This window comes from Crinia signifera, chromosome 1 (assembly GCF_055691185.1).
Source record: "Crinia signifera chromosome 1, ASM5569118v1, whole genome shotgun sequence".
Lineage (NCBI taxonomy): Eukaryota > Metazoa > Chordata > Amphibia > Anura > Myobatrachidae > Crinia > Crinia signifera.
In genome coordinates this window covers 54781321-54801887 of record NC_139217.1, presented here as the reverse complement: position 1 = coordinate 54801887, position 20567 = coordinate 54781321, and the positions used below count along the sequence as shown (strand labels likewise).

At 43.4% G+C, this 20567-nt stretch overlaps 1 protein-coding gene across 2 annotated transcripts in view; it reads left to right on the top strand.

The window, feature by feature from the left end:
• Window positions 1-20567, top strand: part of SORCS2 (sortilin related VPS10 domain containing receptor 2) — a 719220-nt gene that overhangs the window by 260600 nt on the left and 438053 nt on the right. For both annotated transcript variants that reach the window (XM_083154662.1, XM_083154749.1), the window contains exon 2: window positions 7369-7436. In XM_083154662.1, coding sequence (XP_083010788.1) covers window positions 7369-7436 — 68 coding nt within the window. The remainder of the gene's footprint in view (window positions 1-7368; window positions 7437-20567) is intronic.

Here is a 20567-nt window from a genome sequence, read left to right as displayed (position 1 = left end):
CTCACCTTTTGGTTCTCATACGTTATTGAGTGCTGGATTTATTCCATGTACCTCCACCAGAACGGGAACCGTCTTCACATTCCATGAGGCTAAATTCTGAGAGAGGATTGGTCAGTGACTCTCTGGTTGGATACTAAAACGTGGTACGGAGGCGGAGAAGAGGATCATAACCCCATGAAAAGGGGCGTTTGGTATTTATTTATACTTATGCAGTGATATCCCCCTATTCGGAGAAGAGGATCCTAATCCTAATAGGAGGGACGTATATTTCTTTGTTCTTGGCGCCAGTGGAGGGGACTTACTACTTTTCCTTAAGGGCCCCATACATCAGCAATTAATTGTGACAATTTTCAGATATGGAGATGATTGCCACAATTAATTTTAGATGTGTGGACTCCCCCTTTTGGCAATGCCAATCAAAATCGCCAATCGATTGCTTAATCAGGTTTTTAAACATGTCTAATAATCTGGTATTATCTGCAGATCTTTTTTATATGTGTGGGCATTCCCAATTCATCATCTTCATCTATTTACATTATGAACAGCAATCGATTGGGCAATTTCCAGATATGAAGATGCAATCATTAGATGGAAAAATCTGCCGATCACTGAAATAAATCTGTAATGTGTGGGCAAAGTCAGATAGATTGTAAAATCCATTTATCTGGCCAAAAAATCCCTGTATCTGGAAATCCATAAATTGTGATTGCTGATGTATGGGGCCCATTACTCTGTTTGTTTTTTTAAGGTTTTTGGGTCACCTTCCAGTTTGGTCACCCACCTCAGGCAGCCTTTAAGCGCACCACTCGAGAACTTTTAATTTTTTTTGCTCTAGATAAAAAAAAGCATTATTAAGAAAACAAATAACTAAAAATAATGGTTGTAGAATTGTTTACTGTGTATTTATAACAACAACTGATGTATATAATGACACAAAAATTTCAATACAAACAGGAGTTTCTGTATGTACACCAATGGCAGCATCAGGGTGTGACACTGTGAAAGGGGGAGTGGCTTTACTCGATCCCACTGACATCAATAAATGGGGTTTGGTTTAACAGGGAAACTCCCCAATTACCTCAATTCGGGGGTGGGGGCTGACCATGGAGGCTAATCCAACACTACCGGCTCCTTCACTGCTTTACAATTAATATAGATACTGCCATTAACAATTCAGGGTTTCTCAACTTGTAGACTGTAGGTGAAACTATAAGCACTAATGTATACTGTCACTTCATTAGTGATTTATGATTAGATATCAATGTACAGTTCCCATTTTATTTTAGTAAACAGAAAAAATATGTATTGTTTCTGTTTCAGCTATATAAACGTATGTGCTGAGAGGGGCTTAGCTCATAAAATTGTGACAGAACCACAATATCCAATAAGAAATCAGCTTTCAAGTAAACTACAGTTGAAAGATCAGACCACCCAGCCATTCAGATTTTTGGCATAAAACGCTTATTTTTCAGGCACTGTCCCACCTTACCACTAGGGGGCTGCAGTGACCAGAACGAGGGTGTGATACTCAAGTCCCAAGCCAATACCCCATTTGAGGAAGTGATGCGCTAGGAAATACATGGCAACCCCATCAGTTTTAAAATAAACAAAGTGAATTGATTTTCAAGGACGAGCTCCCTTTCAGCACGATACAGTGCGTGGTGATGTTTCTTAAGACTGCACGTAAAAGCAATCCACAAAAGCAGCAATAAGTGCTTATAATAATTATATACAGTTTCTGCAACATCCTACCGTAAATATAATAATACAATGTTCTGCTTAGCATCGTCCGGTAGCGGTAATTCAAAACTTTGGGAAAATAGTGTTCTGTGCGCCCTGTATAAATAATTCCTTGTGAGTGTAATTCTATGAGCGTCTGTGAATTTAAACATCTGTTTAACAAGTGCTTATTGCCTAACTGTTGTTCTGCTACTGAAAGCTCTGCTTTTAACCTCGGAGTCAACCACAAAACATGCTGAAAACAAGCATGGACAATTTACAAATCATCCGCTAATGTGGAAAACACATTTCACTCTCCGCCCCACGCTGAAAAACTGTCAGAAACTGTCAAAAAATGGGATTACAAGCATTTTATTTTCTGGTGTTTTTTTTTTTTAACATACATAATTTTTATATTTTGTTTGAGAGAGGGTTAATGGCAATAGCAGATTGAGGTGAGGGCCCTACATTTCTGAGATGACATTGCAGGCAGTGTTGTTATTAGATTGTATGGACAGTTCTTTTAATGAAGCAGAGACTACAGTTTGTTGAATATTTATTTGTTATACTGTTCTCTGCACTGAATACATTATTGGTATCTATCTACTTGTGTTACAATCAGGGCTGTGTGCAGATGTGAACGGATTGCGTGCATGGAAATATATGTTTATTTTCGCCGCCTATGTAGAGTTATATGCACAATTGTGGCTAGACCACCACCTCACCATACCAACACAATAACAGGGTGGGAGTGGCATGTAGCACCCCACCTCCCGAGTGCATGATATCATGACACCATTACTGCCAATTCAGGGACTGTGGGACAGTAATGGTGCTGCACTGAGGGCACTGCTTACACCACCTAGTTACAAGCCCTGATCTGCTCGCTTAATTTAGTTGGAACACCCCATTACAAAGTAACCGATTTCCTCCTTAATGAAACTTACTAAGATCCAAAAATTTAAATAGGGGAGTCCAACCCAATGGCAGTGAGTCAGTTTGGAATGGCAGTTGGTGGCAGTGGGTGTGCCTCCCCTGTTTGAATTTTGAACTGTGCTTTAGCCCCCTCCCCCCCTCTGTAGCCTCACCTGATCCTATCTCTAACTCCATACCTTCCTTTCCCATAGCCTAACCATGCCCCCCCTCTCTCACAGCTTATCTCTTGCATCAGCACGGTCCATATTGACATGTCAAAAATATCAACATCAACACTGTCAACATTTTGTTGACATTTTCAATATTGACATGATGACGACATCTTCTATTGTACAAAATTAAAATTTCTATATGTTATCTTCCACCTTTTGAATTGAAAGTTCTAAAGATGTTTTTTTTCTTAAATTTCAATTTCATTTTTTATTCCTTTATTGATGCTAGCTGTGTATTTTAAATCATCTCCCAAATGTTCCAGGAATAGGTGGGTGGCATATAAATCATATTAGTAATAATAATGAGTTTGTTGCCATAAAACCATGAAAGAGCTCTCGATGCATCCGGTCCTTTTTCTGAACTTTTAAATGTTGTGACATTTGCTTGGAGAAACGCAACGGAGGAAGAACGGCGACTGTCCGCATAATTCTATTCTGCAGCCAGACAGGGCAAACAAGACTTAATTTCATATTTCAATGGATGCAAACACATTACATTGAAATAATAACATTTTCTTTGATTAGTGACTGTATATTTACCCAAATGCTCCAGTTTTCAGATTCAGAAACAGTTTTCTCAAAGTTTTTTTTTTAAAGACAAGAAGAATAGATCACATAATTTTAAATTGCAAATCTATTTATATGCTAATGTCTGTATGTGCGCCGCCACAAATAGCACAAGTGGTGTTAGACAATTTAATCACATACATGGATTAGGCAGCGACAGGCAAAGCATTTAACTTTTTTTTTGCAAAATATAAATTGTGTAATGTATTACTGGAACAGGCCCGTGCAGACGGTGATTGGAGATTGTGACGGAATCTGTGTATTTTGTGTCCTGAAGATGGCGTGACTTCAATTCCAAGTGTTTATCCCTTTGTGATCCAACATTTTAATTTCCGTAATGATTGTAGCAAACATTATAAACCTTTCTGTCTAGACATTCCTTAGCATGAAATATAACCTGAAGAGACTTTTCTGTTATTTCATTATACTCTCTAGCCCCAGTTTGCTGTCAAGAAATTCAAAGACTATTCAAAGCAGGGCCGGACTTGCCATCTGGCACTTCTGGCAAATGCCAGAAGGGCCGATGATCAGGTGGGCTTATTTGTCCATTCAGGTTGGCAGCTCCACCTCCCAATCGGAACACAGTGGCTCTCTCTGTGCACCAATCAGGACCAAGAGAGATACAGTATAGGCATAACATGTGGCCATGCCCCTCACTCCAGGATCATCAGCGCACGCATGCCCAGCCTGTGCGTGTGCATGCCCGGTGTGTGCTCGTGCGCAACTTCAGCGTGGGCATGCACAAATGCCAGAGATGATTCGGAGGCCCAGTCCATCCCTGATTCAAAGTTATGAACCCGTAAAACACTTGGCAATATTATCAACTTCTATTGGTTTTAAATTAAGGTCATCTTTAAATATCGTCAAATTACTATATGGATATGGATAAAATAAGAAAACAGCTATACGATGAACTTGTTGACTGTCGTAATGTCGACCGTACAATGTCAATAGTCATGATGGTCATATTGCGGTAATGTTGACAGCTAACTTGTCGACACCTGCCAATGTTGAAATTGTAGATGATGAAAAGTGAAAGGCTGACATTTTGCGAAATGCCAACATTAGGTTTAAAGGTTATCGCTGTTTGTCGACACTGTCAGCATTTCAACATTAAATCAGTGTCAACATGCGCTATTGTCACAGCCATTATCCCAATGTAGACATTCTAAGCATCTACAATGTATATTGAGGCCAACAAAACCTGGTAAATAAAAAAAATTTTTTTAAAAAGTAAATTAAAGTAAAATGTTGACTTTTAAATGTTACAAAAACAGTAACTATCAATGAGAAAATTAGTAATTATTTAATGACATTATCCTAATGTGTGATCCTAATGTTTGATCACACATTGGTGATGTAGTGTGAAGGTAACCGTAGCCACTACCAATATACCCATCACAACTTTTGTCAATGTGACCGAATGTTCAGTACCGACAATCACATGGCCGACACTGTAATACCGGCAGGGTGTAAATACGATACTCAAAATCCCCACTGGTACTTAGGGGCTGATTCTAATCCATTTGGTCCCTGCACCGGGGACCGACGGTTCTGCCCTGCGCATGTGCATATTCTCATATGCGCATGTGCAGGGCTTCTGCGTGGGCGCCTTCTCTGACAGTCGGTGTGACGCTCGCACGAAGGAGGGTAGGGGGCACGGCGGACCATGGGAATGCCCAGCGTGGTGGGCGTTCCCATACAAATACGTCCATGACGGAGTGTCCGGGGGTGGACGGCTGACGTCACATGACGGGGGGTAATGAATTTGAATAGTATATTCTTATGTTCTCATTCAGGCTTTGTGTTTTATTGTATGTTTAAACACAACTATAAATGCACATAAGCAGTGTCTGCATTTTATAGATGTTTATCATGCATGTTCTGAGCCTGTTAAATACTGTAAGGCCTCACAAAACAGCAATGTGTTTTCTTGCTCAAGTCCAATGACTATATAAAAACATTTTACAGTTGCATTCACAATGCCCACCCATTGAGAGGAATGGAAGTTTTCACCTATTCCCACATGTGCTAGATGCATTATAATGGTACGGGAAGGGTTTGAAAAGTGCAGCCCAAGTAGAAGGCACACGGATCATCTGGTACCATGGCTGTTATTTTCACAGATGGTTACATGTGGTTAACTCTCATGAAAAATGCATCTTCAGTGCGAAATTGTGGGATGTGTGTGTGTAGCCTTAAAGGGGCAGAATCTTCCTTCCATTTCCATTACATGCCTCCCATAACAGTAGCAGGTGCAGAGGTGGCGGCTGCAGCCTGGTCCAAAATTCAAATAGAGGAGACATACCAACTGCCACCACAACCCAGCCGCTCTCAATCACCACCGGCCGGGACTCACCGGCAGTTGGTGTGGCTTCCATGTTTGAATTTTGGTCTTTACTGGAACAGTCCTGTGTCTAGGGCTCTGTGCATTCTCCCCAATCGGGACAATGTTGTACTGTGGGCTGGAAAGTTGGGGGTATGATTTGTAGATGGTTGAGCACCAAAGAACGGTTTTGACCAGTGCCCCTCTCACAGCAGGCAGGCATTGTCCTGTTTCCATATCATACAAAGCTTGCTATTGTGTCTCCTTGTTTGTGCAGATGACAAAACAATTTACATATTTATAATATAATAGTACATAAAATAATGTCAGGGATATATGCTGGTTGATGTTTGGGGGAATGCTAACATAACTTTAATAGAAGCATAGAACGTGGAGTGCACACCCTAAAGAGGGAAAGAACCTCTTTAGGGCAGTATGGATGGTGCAATGGTCAGCATAGGGTCTGTCCGAGGCATCTATTCATGCAGCATCATTCAGCATAAGTTGGCAGTAGCAGCTGCTTACTGTAATGACCGACGCCAGCCCCTTTACCATCTATAGGCAGAACAATGAAGTGCTGTGCACTGAGCACACTGATAGCGCAGGTAGCTCTTTGCAGCACAGTGGAAGTGACTTGCCCAATTTTTTATTCTAATACCAGGAGCGATTGCAGGATTATGGGGGAGGGGGATTTTCAAATGTAAATGGGAAAATACAACAGGGAAATACAAGAATTTAATTAAAGTTATTCCCCCAGGGCTCATCCACAGGAATTTATTTCTTCCGAGATCCTCCAGAGAAATAATGCAGCAGAGTGATCATTAATCTCTGTGCTGCCCCCCATCAGCTGGACCACTGTTATATTATTATTATTATTATTATTATTATTGTTGTTGTTGTTGTTGTTGTTATTATTATTATTAGCAGTTTGTTTGCAATGCAGCTCGCATAAGGATGAAAGCTTGTTTTTCCCAATCACATTTGCGAAATGTGTAAACTATATACAGTATAAAATTCACACAACTAATGTTCTGTATATAGGATTCCTAGGTAATGTCTGTAAATGTCAAAATAAAATACTTATATGACTCTATAGTGGAAATGCTTTGCAGCACCACTAGGTGGTCATAAGTGGTACTGCAGGTTTTAGGTTTAATGGCAGTACGTCTTGTCTCTTGGCATCTGTATTGGGGAGATGGTTAGCTCCCTGTACACACCAGTGGAGGCAGAGCAGCCACAGAGCTGAAGATAACCAGCGCCAGTGCTACTGCAATAACCTCATGGTTGTGACCTATGGGAGCGTCCAGCTATCGGCCTGCGCATGCCCAAGGGGTAAATGTATGTATGTATTACCCCGTGTTACAGTAACCCATAGGATACTATTGGCTGATGGCATCTGAACATATCATTAGCTGCCATTGCTTGGTTAATCTGACCATTTAGCAGCCCCCAAAGAATCCTATTGTGGTTGGAAATGAGATATCTGAGATACTGTAGCTGTTGGGTTTCCTCCTTGTTATAACCTGGGGAATCTGGAAGATTATTCTGCAATATAAGTGCATTATATACTGTATGCCCCTTGCTAACATGTCCGTCTCTTGTCTACAGGTGATCCTGATCCTGACTAAATACTATCATGCTGATATGGGGAAGGTCCTGGAAAGCTCTTTATGGAGGTAGGAGACATTGTACCATGAGGAATGGATTAAACAGGCTGCCGAATGTGTCTCAGGATTCTCACAGTCACTCTGGCTGTAACGCTGTATGATTATTGTAAACTGCTTAAAGAGCATCTCTTGCAACATTACAGATGCCGTCAGTTGTCAGTGCCCCCCCCCCCCATTGCAGCACAACATGTAAAGTATATGTTTGTATATAGATGGCGGTGACGGCCTTGCCACTATCCACCGTACCCTCTTGTGGTGCCCACGGGCCTTCATTATGCTCTAGTTCTATTACATCCCACAATCCTACATAGACTGCTTGCAGGGCCACAACTTGGGTTCCTGGTGCCCCTCACTGTGAAAACAACTAACTGTGTAAATGAAGATATGTATAACTTATATAAGTGGATGTGGTCACAGGCCCATGGCACGCACCTTGGCAGTCTTTTATTGCCGCAGCCAGTGTATGAGAAGGGATACGGTTAATTAGGTCTACAACAACTAGGTCGACAAGCATTGGGTTGACACCACTAGGTCGACATGGGTTAAGGTCGACATGGATCTAGGTCGAGATTGGGTCTAGTTCGACATGACATTAGGTCGACACAAGCAATCAAATGGTCAACATGGGGTTTTTCACTGTTTTTGAGCCGACATGTGCCGACAGGCGGTATTTTATGCCCTACCATCCACTAGGGCGTGGTGGGAGAATAAAATAGTGTGCCCAAAGCATCGCGAGCGAAGGGAGGGATGTGGTGCACTTCAAACTGTGTCCATGTCGACTGTGTCGACATTCGAAAAAAACCCAGTTTAAAACCCCATGTCGACCTTTTGACTGTCGACCTAATGCTTGTGTCGACCTAATGTCATGTCAACCTAGTTGCATGTCGACCTTGACCCATGTCAACCTCGCTGCAGCATGTCGACCTAGTGGTGTCGACCCAATACTAGTCGACCTAGTTGTTGAAGACCAAACGATCCACACGCTGGCACATGCCAGTGCACTGTGGCATGTGTTCTCCCTGCCACGACTCTCCCTTAGCGCACCGGCTCTATGCCTCTTTCCCCTCTGGCTTCATAACGGCCCTGCTACCGGGGGGGTAATGAGATGCAGGCATTAGTGCTGTTCCATTCAGTGCCTGTTTTGTTTGTTTTTTACATCATTTTAAATGCCAAAATAATCACTTTGTATATTTGAAATGATTGACTCTCTATAAAATCAGGCAGACTCTCCAGAAATCCCTTTACCAGGTTTAATCCATCTGCCCTCATATAACTTGAACCCTGGGAATGTTGTGGATTAGTAAATAACAAATGTGAACAGATCTCTGCAGAGGAAAAGATAATTTACTGAAGGTTATTTAATTGTACATTGAATGATGTGTCTGACACTCTGTTCTGATGGAAAGAACCTCAGCACTTTTACACGGATGTCAATGAAAGTTTTACAAGTGTGTATTGTTCCAGTGCCTTATATTATTATGTGCTTCCTAGCAACACAATCGCAGTAACTAGGGATACATTTTTCATGTATGGTTTGTGTTTCGCTACAAATACTATTCTAGAATAACTGACAGACACTCGCATTGAGCCGCTGTTTAATATCGTCATGGAGTAAATGTAATAGAGTGTGAGAAGGCAGAGGTGAAGGAGTTTGTGCGAGTCGAGAGTGCCTGTATTTTTAAAGAGCCAATCATTATCAAGGAAAAACCAGGTTGCTTTTGCTTCGCAAATAATTGGCGCTCCAAAAATATTGTACCTCCAGCATCTTGCACCTTATTATATTTACCTGTAGATATTAATACAATCCTAGGCAAACTGTTCATCCACTGTCCGGAAGAAGAGGAAAGACTGATATACCTTGCAGACACAACTCTATCTTATCCTTGTGTTAATTGGTAATGCATGGTTGTTTCTCATGAGAGCATCACCACTAGTTTATGTGAACACGTCTTTCTTATTTTTAATATTTGTATTTATTAAAAGTTAGATACTGTAGATTGAATGCAAACATTCAAAACATTTCCTTTGTACGGCGCTGCGAAACACTTGTGGCACCTTATAAATAAAATTATAATAATAATAATAATAAAAACGGAAACAAATGAAGCGAGGGTCCTGCTCAATCAAGGTGTCATTGTCTAATCAGAAAAGGGATCAGGTTGAGAGACAGGATGACACCGAATGATGATGATGATAATAATAATAATAATAATAATAATAATATTATTATTGATAAGATTTGAAAGATCTGAAGTATCTGGCAGAGTCTGGTTGGTGTTGAAATGGAATTCTATGAGTTGATGTGGGTTCTGGCACAAGGGAAGTCTTGCAGGTATGACTAAGATGCTTAATTCCTATAGGAACAGGAGACTGCGCTTATATGTTAGGTTTCCCTTTTTCTACCATGGATGAGTTCAAACGATCAAGGACAATGGAGACTGTTGCAATATAAAAGCAATAATTTGCAATTTATTTTATATAAACATTAATTATAGATATTAAAAAGAACATAGGCGGCCACCTATAACATTTCATGTACTGGTACATTATATACATGCAGTTAAATAATAACTATTAGTAACATATTAAATAATAATAAATATATATATATATTATTTGTTTACAAACTTTTTTTTCCGTCTGTATGGTCAATTAGCGCCCAATCTTCCCTTGTTTCTCAGGGGATATTCAGGTAGGACTAAGAGTTGGTTACCATCGACAAGATACAGGTCAAGGGGTAAATATAGAGGGTAAGAAGAGTATTTTGAGAAGAGATTTGAGATGTATAAAAGGGTGAGGTTGTTAGAACTTTGTAGGTAAGGTAGATTAATTTAATTTGGATTCTTAATGACACCAGAAGACAATGTAGGGATGTGCAAACTGGCGAGGCAGATGTGGGTCAGCAAGAGAGGAAGATAGTTGAGACAGTAGAGGAGAGAGTGGATTAGTGTTTGGTAGGAAGAAAAAGGCGTATTCTGAAACAAATCCAGAGTTGACTGGAAGAGAAACAGTATATGAGGAAAAAGCAGAGGATGGAGTGATGTAGAACATCAAGATAGCGGTAATGGAAGACTGAGAAAGTTGTAGTGTTATTGATGAAGAGTGAGATTTAACTAAAGGTGGGGACTCTGAAGATAGGAAGATGGAAACCTATTTTCAATCCTATGGAGATAGCAGAGGGACAGTTATTTACACAAGATAGAGTAGAACATTATAGGGGAGAGGTCAGGGGTGAAGAGGTAGACGTGTGCATCATCAGGATAGAGGTGGTACTGGAGGCTGCATGAGTGAATCAAAGCCCCAAGAAAAGAGGCATATAGTGAAAAAAGCTTTGGGTCAAAAACAGAGCTTTGTGGGACCACAACAAATTGTGGACACACATTTATTTATTTATTATTTATTAGCAGTTTCTTATATAGCGCACACAGATTCCGCAGCGCTTTACAGAGAATATTTGACCATTCAGTCCCTGCCCCAGTGGAGCTTACAATCTATATTCCCTACCACATGTACACGCAAAGACATTCTAGGGTTAATTTGTTGGGAGCCAATTAACCTACCAGTATATTTTTGGATTGTGGGAGGAAACCGGAGTACACGGAGGAAACCCACGCAAGCATGGGGAGAATATACAAACTCCGCACATTTAGGGCCATGTAGGGAATCAAACCCATGACCTAAGAGCTGTCAGGCAGTAATGCTAACCATTACACCATCCGTACTGCCCGTACCGCACATGAGAGTATGTGCCAGAGATGGAGACACTAAATGAGCAGGTAGGAAGTGAACTGGTAACGAACTGTCTCTCAAGGCCAGTGGATAGATGGGGGTCCAGGAGTAAGAGGTAAAAAATAGTAGAGAACTCCAGAAGTATATGTATGGAGAAGTGGCTTCTCTTCAAGAAGATAAATGCTACTGTAACTTTTGTGAGTACAGTGTCTATGGAATGCTGGGTGCTGGAGCCTGGGTACCGTAAATCAAAGTAGAGATAGGGATAGAGGTAGGTGATTGTACAGAAGTAATTTAAGTAGTTAGTAGGGGAGTGTTAGATGGCTTTTTTAGGAGTGGGGAGATGACTGCACATTAATGAGGATGGAAATGTTCCAGTTAGGCAAGCCAATCCCGGGGCATTTTTTCAATCCTGGAAATCGGGATTGAAAAATGCCCAATCCCGGGATTCCTGGGATCCCGGGATTGGCTTCCCTAGTAGAAAAACCCTCCTTGGCCACCCCGCATATTAACTTACGGTGCGGTGCGGCCGGGAGAGTGGGCGGTGAAGCTGGGTGGGCGAAGCAGGAACCGGTGGGCGGGAGCCGGGCGGGCAAAGACAGGAGCCGGTGGGCGGGCACGTTGAAGAGGGTGCCGTCAGGGTGGGAGGGCAGGCAGCACGCTGTGTGGCCTGCGTAGCGTGACCTGTGACCTTGTCACGCTGCGCAGAGCTGCACTGCCGGGACGGGAGTAGCCGGGCAGAGTCTGAGGCCGGTTTCACACACTCCGGCTCATGCCGGACGGTGAAATCCTGCACGGCCAGGGAGCCGTGCCGCATACAGTAGTTTATCATGGAGGGGATGGCCACAGCCCGGCAGCCGTCCCTTCCAGTGGCGGGATCCGGCTGCAACCGTGCGGCCGGGCCGTGGCCGTCCCGTGTGAATGGACACAATAGTGTCCATTCACAACTAATGTGTGCGGCACGGCTCCCTGGCCGTGCGGGATTTCACCGTCCGGCAGGAGCTGGAGTGTGTGAAACCGGCCTGAGCACGGGCTCAGACACTGCCCGGCATTAGACTGCGCATGCGCAGTCTAATCCTGAAATCCCGGGTTTGGAAACTCCAATCCCGGGATTCAAATCCCGGCGTTTTTGAGGCCAAATCCCAGGATCCTCTTGATCCCAGGATTGGCCACCCTAGTTCCAGTGCAGAGAGACAGGTTGAAGAGGTCCTCTAGAGGTGGCCATGCTCTGCGGGAGACAGTGCACAGAAGTAGGTAGGGAATAAGGCAGAAGTTCTATGCTGAGATGATGAGTTGAGTTGAGAGACTTTCTTTGGTCTCTTGGGAGATTTGGAATGAGGAAGAATAATCTACGTGTCTGACAATAAGTAACCTCCTACTTCTAAGAGAATAGTAGGGGAAAGACTAATCACACTTCCATACTTCCTACTCTTCCCCTGAGAGGGCTCATTTTTCCATGTCATTTGGATTTCCCAGTGTCCCATGCAGAACATTGTTAGCAGCACAAGCCCTGAATGGGAACCAGAGCAGCTACAGAGTGAGAAGGGCCTGGCAGGGTAGCACCAAGATCTCACAAGTTACAACCTTCTGTTGCTAATAAACCACCAGCTCATTTCTGTGTGATCCTGGGGCTCTGTAAACTCCAGGCCACAATTACTTTCACATGGGTGGAAAATTATGACAACTGCAAACACATGTTTAAAAATGCTTTACATCAAGAATTCAGCGCTATTTCTGTACGTCTGACAATCGGTCTCTGTGGAGTCATTTAAAATATTATATTTAAATGCTTCTCCAGGCCCTTATGGTTTTCTGAATACTATTATACACCGATAGTGATAGCACTGATACAGGCTTTCGTTCTCCGAGCACTTGTTATTCTGTATGTCCATGGTCTGAACTGCACCCAACCTCGTGATTAATGCTAAATAAATGTACTTTCTGATTCTAGTTCCCTATAGGGAAAACACTAACAGTACATACAACATTCATAGAATGGTACACGACGGCAAGGGGTTAAACATTTCTAACATGATCTCTGGGATCCGCTTAGGGATGAGTAATCCCTACTCTAAATGTTCTCCTGCCAGGTTGCAGCTGACGCAGCTCAGGCAGAGCGAACTATGGATACTTGACTGGACATTATGGGGTCTAGTCATGAAGCAGTGACAACAGTGGAGAAATAAGACAGTGGCTATATACATGATCTAACAATGGAGACAGTAAAGCTACTCCTCTGCCAGCCGGTATTCCGTCCGGGATTCCGAATGTCGGAACATTCCGACAGTTGGAATCCCAGGCTGTTTTCGTCTGATTACCTCTAGTAACTCGACAGTCGGAATTCAATTTTCCAACTGTCGAGTATCGTTAATTTTGTGGATTGGCGAACACGGCCAAGGATTGTCCAAAAAGTCTGTAAATTCGAGAATCCAACAAAACAGATCCGACAGCATTGAATAGGCAAGTGTTGATAATTCCTGTCGGGAAATATCGACTCATATTGAATACCCCCTAAAGGATCCAATTAATTTGGACATGATCCCCACTTAAATTATTATCCCAATGTGCCACACAGCCGCCTCCTCTGCCTGTGCCTATTCTAATGTCTGCAAATATGGCTTGTACCAACTTGTGTATAAACGGTCTATTTAGAGTTTTGGCGAGAGATCTAGGGGGAGATTCTCTAAGCTAGAAATGCGGAAAAAAACCCGTTATCTGGGTTTTTACCGCATTTTGGGATGCACTAAGCATCCCCCACCAGGTTACCGCGGCAGGGGGCATCGCTAGGAAAAATCTGGCGATGCCCCATAGAAGCCTATGGGCTTCTACCGCATCCCACCGCCGCCCCGCAACGACCCCCCCGCCGCCCCACACGGACCCCCGCCGCCCCGCGCCGCCCAATCCCCCCTCACCTGTGTCCTGCCCGCACAGCGCTGTGCTGCCCGGACCTGTGACCTCCTCCCTGCACTGATCCTCTTCCGGGTGCAGGGAGGAGGAGAGCCCGGCCCGGGTTTGGGAGGGAGGGGAGAGCCGCCGGGTCCCCATGGGACCCGCTGACTCTATCGCAAAAGACAGCTCTTAACGCAAGAGCTGTCCTTTGCCATAATTATCGCATATGTTAGAACATATGCGATAATTATGTCTGCGATGGGGGGCGGAGCTGGGGGGCGATTCTTAGAGAATCTCCCCCATAGTGGATTAGATAAAGTACAAGCCAACCAGCACTCAACTGTCATTTTTCAATCCTTGGGGTTGGTTTACTAAAGCTTCCAGCAATTCTAGAAAATGATAGAATCTGGTTGGTTGCTATGGGCAACATCAATACTTGCCCGTTTTAGAAGCTTTTTTTAAATCTACCCCAAGTCTGTAACATGGCAGTTAGGAGCTAATTGGCTTGCACTTTGTCTCTCTGTCCACTTTATCACTCTCCAAAGCTTAGTAACTAGGCCCCGCAGTCTCAGTCACTTCCTTCATCAGAGCCTCCAATGAGAGTTTTTCCTCTGATTATATAAATATATAAATATCAATGCTTGAGTTCTTTTTCTTAAGTTGATTTCCCTTAAATTCCTGAAATGATGACTTTGTAATGAAGTTTGCACATGGAGCCTCTTGAGCTCTCTACTTAAATATTTAGTTTAATAATCCTATTAATATTGACCTTTCCATGGTTTCTGAAACTTCTATGAGAGCATCCGGAAATAAGAGATAATTTAACACTGTCATTACTTCATCCACAGCCTCTTACAGAGTCATTTGCAGGATGCTATTTAGAACATCCTTAATTGATCCTCATTAACTCGAGCTGAAAATGAACAGATATAAATATGTCACATGCGTTCCAGCTTGTTGTATTTCTTCACAAACAACCTGATGAGCAAATAACTGTTTTTGCAAAAACTTAAGGCCGAGACATAGTAGACCAGTGGTTCTCAAACTCGGTCCCTAGGACCCCACATAGTTCCTGTTTTCCAGGTCACCCGACAGGTGCTCTCCTTACTGACTGACACATTTTAAAAGATCCACAGGTGGAGCTAATTATTTCACTTGTGATTCTGTGAGGTGACAGTCAAAACCTGCACTGTGTGGGGTCCTGAGCACTGACTTTGAGAACCTGTGCAGTAGACGATTCGCTACCGATATTGGCGGAGCTCCCTGGCAAATTATATTTATTACCAGTTTCTTATATAGCGCACACATATTCCACAGCGTTTACAGAGAATATTTGACCATTCACGTCAGTCCCTGCCCCAGTGGCGCTTACAATCTATGTTTCCTACCACATGTACACGCACACACATTCATTCATGGGTTAATTTTTGTTAGGAGCCAATTAACCTACCTGTATATTTTTGGATTGTGGGAGGAAACCGGAGTACCTGGAGGAAACCCACGCAAGTACGGGGAGAATATACAAACTCCGCACAGTTAGAGCCATGGTGGGAATCGAACCCATGACAGAGCCAAATTACTGCCTTACACCGGGTGATGAATACCCTAGTTACAGCCTTGTGTGGAATAATATTACACATCTCAACATGCCCTGCCCCTGCCACGGGTCTAGCATCCCCTACTAGTAAAGCTGTGGCTGGGCATTCTGGGACTTGTAGTTTCACAATAGCTGACAAGTTACAGCTTGACCAGACCTACCTAGTGCCTTTGGGGGGTTATTCTGGTTCACTCCTTCTGGCAAATTCCTTCTTAGATGGACAAAACCATGTGCACTGCAGGTGGGGCTGATGTATTGATGCAGGGGGGCACATTTTACATCTGCCCCCCTGCAGTGCACATGGGCCCTTATTCTGATAGGTGTGGCCGGAGCCGATTATGCGGCCAGGACCGTGCGTGCGAAACCCCGCCTTCCATACGGATCGCCAACTCCGTCCGTATGCGGTAAGAAGCTGTCCGAACGGACCGCACGTGTATTTTTCACGGAATACGCCTCCTCCATCTAAGGGAACCTCCCCCATCATTCGATGGTCGCAGACCATCGAATGCAGGACCGAGTGCTCCACCAGCTCCCGCAACCTCAGACCACACGGACATTTTTCCGTGCAAAAGCAGAGATCTGGGCGGGCAGCTGACATCCGGCGATGTCATATGTCCGCCCCCTACACGTGCGTCACGGCCGCATTACCATACGTACGCCCAGCGTTTTCATGGGAACTCCCATGAAACGCGGGGCATATGCATATGGTAATGAGCCCAAATAGCCCTTCACGCCCCTCTCCACCCCCTGTTCGGAGTGTTCACATATCATGCGGAATTTGGCCGTACGCCCCGCTCGCACATGCGCAGACACAAAACATCGGCGGGCCGAACGCACGCGGATATATCTGCACCGATCAGAATAAGGGCCATGGTTTTGTCCATCTAAGAAGGAATTTGCCAGAAGGAGTGAACCAGAATAAGCCCCTTTGTGTCAGACAGCTTGCAGTTTGTTAATGGCAGCACTCGGGTACATATCTATCATACAAACAGCATTCCCATTTGGTAAGTATTTGCTGAGGTCATGAGACCAGCGAGGGACCCATCAGCTGTCAATAACAAGCGTTCCCAAGGGGGGACATCTGGACAAACCATTATGATGTTTATGGATGTTAGTCTCCTGTGTGAATTTGTGAAGCTTGATACATGTGGGCCCAAATCTTAGAACTGAGTCCACCATGAGCCCTGCCCTATATTTTTAACCTAAACCCCATTTTACATCTTTGCCGTTTTTAAGATTTTCCAAAGGGAAAAAAAGTACACATTCTAATTTCTCATATCCCAATTTATTTGATTCTATTTATTTATTATCAGTTTCTTATATAGCGCACACATATTCCGCAGCGCTTTACAGAGAATATTTGACCATTCACATCAGTCCCTGCATCAGTGGAGCTTACAATCTATATTCCCTACCACATGTACACGCACACACAGACATTCTAGGGTTAATTTTTGTTGGATGCCAATTAACCTGCCAGTATATTTTTGGAGTGTGGGAGGAAACCGGAGTACCCGGAGGAAACCTACACAAGCACAGGGAGAATATACAAACTCTGCACAGTTAGGGCCATGGTGGGAATCGAACCCATGACTTCGGTGCTGTGAGGCAGTAATGCTAACCACTACACCGTCCGTGCATCCGTATTATTCTTTATAGTTCACCTGCCTCCTGCTCTGTTTTATTTCTGGACATTTCTATGTATCGGGTACGAGATGTGTATCATCACTATTTTCTCGCCATTCATTTCTTTTTCTGTGAATGTAATTAAATTACAACTATTGTAAATAAACGCAAAAAATTGATCTCAGTGCCTGGGCAGCATTTATGGAGGCAGATTATGCAGGGAATATATACTCACTATACAGAGGAATAACAGACCGTCAATTATAGGGGATTATTCTGATTCACTCGCAAAGGCAAATTCACTCTCTAATGGACAAAACCATACGCACTGCAGGTGGGTCAGATGTAACATGTGCAGAGAGCGTTAGATTTGGGTGGGGTTTTTTATTTCAAACTGATATCTATATTGCAGTGTAAAAATAAAGCAGCAAGTAGTTACCCTGCACATAAACAATATAACACCCAAATCTAACTCTCTGCACATGTTACATCAGCCCCACCTGCAGTACACATGGTTTTGTCCATTAGAGAGTGAATTTGCCTTTGCATGTGAACCAGAATAAGCCCCCTAGTGTCATGTTTGGCAATAATACAACGGCATAGCTGGATTTTAACACATTAAATGGCTTTATCCCAATCATAAAACGCACTCACATCTACATTGTGGGTTGTGCTAATAAACCTGACACCAGATACTTTCTGAAATTAAAATATTGCATGAGGGTGATCATGTGTAACACAGTACTTGAGGCTTTAATTGAATTGCACTGAAGATCTGGTTAATACGTTGATGTTACAGGGTTCCGACACGCCGTGCTGTAAATTCTCACATATCTGGCTTGCAGAAAGTCTAATTACTACCAAAGGCACTTATCCCAAATGCACAGTTCTAGTGTAAATCATGGCTCCTGCTTTCTCTTTGATGCCTGCAACCCGCTTTCTCTTACTGAAATGATATGAAATGTTTCTGTACCATACCGCAATGATCCCCCCACTTACCTGGAATCACAGAAGCTGTAAAACAGGCTAATTGAGGTCATGTCATCCCAGAATGTCATACTAGTAGCCTGCAACCCGTAATGTCAGATTACAATGCTTCATTCTATGTGCCAGCGGGGGAGGGGAGAATAGGTGGTATTCTCCGTGTACAATAGTCATTAATATTTGCAGATGGAAATTGGAAATTGTTAAAAGTTGAGGGAGGTCACTGCAATTCCTGAATTGTACTCTATGCACACCATGGATGTGCCGCCAGGGGTGGCAGTGCTTCTCCTGTAAATGTGTTTAAAATAATACAAAGATTATACATATGACACATATTCTGCATAAGTATTTTCTTTGTATTATTTTAGAAATTTGTAATATTTAAATTAGTTTGGGAGGCACCGCTTATCGGTGCCTCCCACTAATAAGTGTGAGGGACAAAGCTGAGGGGGGGCGGAGATAAGCCGTGGGCTAATAAAGGGCATTAAAAAAATTGGTAAAAGCGGCACTTCTAGAAGTGCTTCACTGTCAGGGGCTGCTGTGATTGGACAGCATATCCAGCTGCTAACCAATCACAGCAGCCCCTGTGTCAATTAAGCTTCTAGAAGTGCCGCTTTTATCCATCTGTCTCCTCCCCCCTGAAGCGCCTGGTGAGTATTATTTTTCTATTTTTTTTATTTTTACTGGGGAGGGGGGTGTATCGGCGGAAGCCAGCAGGGTGACTGACGTGTGAAGGGTTGAAAATGGACTGTTCAACCTCAAAACTGTGCTTACTAGAAGGTAAGTTATTCTAACTTGCTGAAAGCCAACACCTGGTTGCAGCCACGGGCTTAACTACCATAGGTGCTATGGGGCCCACAGCTGAACGGGGCCCACCTTCAAGCGCAAAGTAAAATGTGCTATATACAATTTTTCATCATTGAGTGGCACATGGGGCCTCTAAAATCATTTGATATGGGGCCTACAAATATCGTAACCCCACTGGTTGCAGCACTAATGTTTTTTTGCACCATGCGGCCAAGAATTAAGTCTTTGAGTTTTATATTTTTATTTTACCTTCAGTCTTTATTATTTTTTTTGTTAAATTTATTTTAGAAAAAAAAAAAACTGAAGTAGGCAATATCCCCCAATCACACATCGATATGAATTTTTAGACACTTTGCGGCTCTGCTTACCAGAAGCTTATGGCTTAATTGCAGCTGGCAATGTGTCTCCTAGATGTGCTGCGCGTGCGGAGGATTTCAGGCAGAACGCTAAAAGCTTCTGTTATGCTGTAATATCTGTTGTGTGTGCAGCCAGATGTATCTGCGGGTAAGGGGGAAACCGCTCTCTGCCTGCCGTCGCTGTGAGCAGTGCGTAAAATGGAATACATTTAAGATAAAAGCCAGCAAAACATATTGCCGTACTATTTATTTTCCCCTCCTTTCATAAAACAATTTTCTGTGACAGAAATATTGTACGCGTTTTCCGGAATAGTTCTTCGTGGAAGTGTTTTGTAAAGAAAGTGATATATCAAATCTGCTGTGACAGGTCACTTTTAACTTGGTTTATGCTATCACAGTAGTGTGCACAAGGACCAGCGCTGTAACAGGGGCTCTGGCGCCCTGTACTGGCCCCGCCTCCTTTAGTGTGATGTCACACACAGGGGGGCAGGTCGCCAGCATCCAGAAGCAACAGCAGCAGGGCAGGGTTTACCTGCCATCTCTAGACCTGATGTGTTCTGTGTTGTGCAGATACTGTATTTACTTACAGCCTAGTCAATAATACCCCCTTGGGGTGATTTATGAACAGGCGAAATAGAACAGGGGCGCTGTTGTTATCTTACCCCTCCCCGCAACATCCTATCTGTAATAGACCTCTCATCTTAGTTCATTCCCCCCCCCCCCCCCATGTCTCCATTGCATTGTAAGTGCAAAGGGTTCCAGCTTCTGGCCGTTGTCATGCTGGCTACATACCAGAAGGATTTGACCTCAACTCCCCCAGTTTCGATACAATCACGACCCATTGTATGTAAATTGGGCACGTTTTAGATCCGATTCCGATACAGTGCGCGTCCCAGCTGGTCGTTTGGTCATTTTGCAGATATTGGGCCAGATTAAATAAACTTCAAAAGTGATAACACAGAGAGTGATAAACAGCCAGCCAATCAGCTCCTGCCTGACACAGTCTGTGACATGGCAGGTAGGAGCTGATTGGCTGGCTGTTTATCACTCTCCATGCTATCACTTGTGAAGCTTAGTGCATCTTACCCCTACCTGCTGCAGTCAGGATTTGAAAACGACCCCTTCAACTGAGTACAGATCGGAATCGGTTCG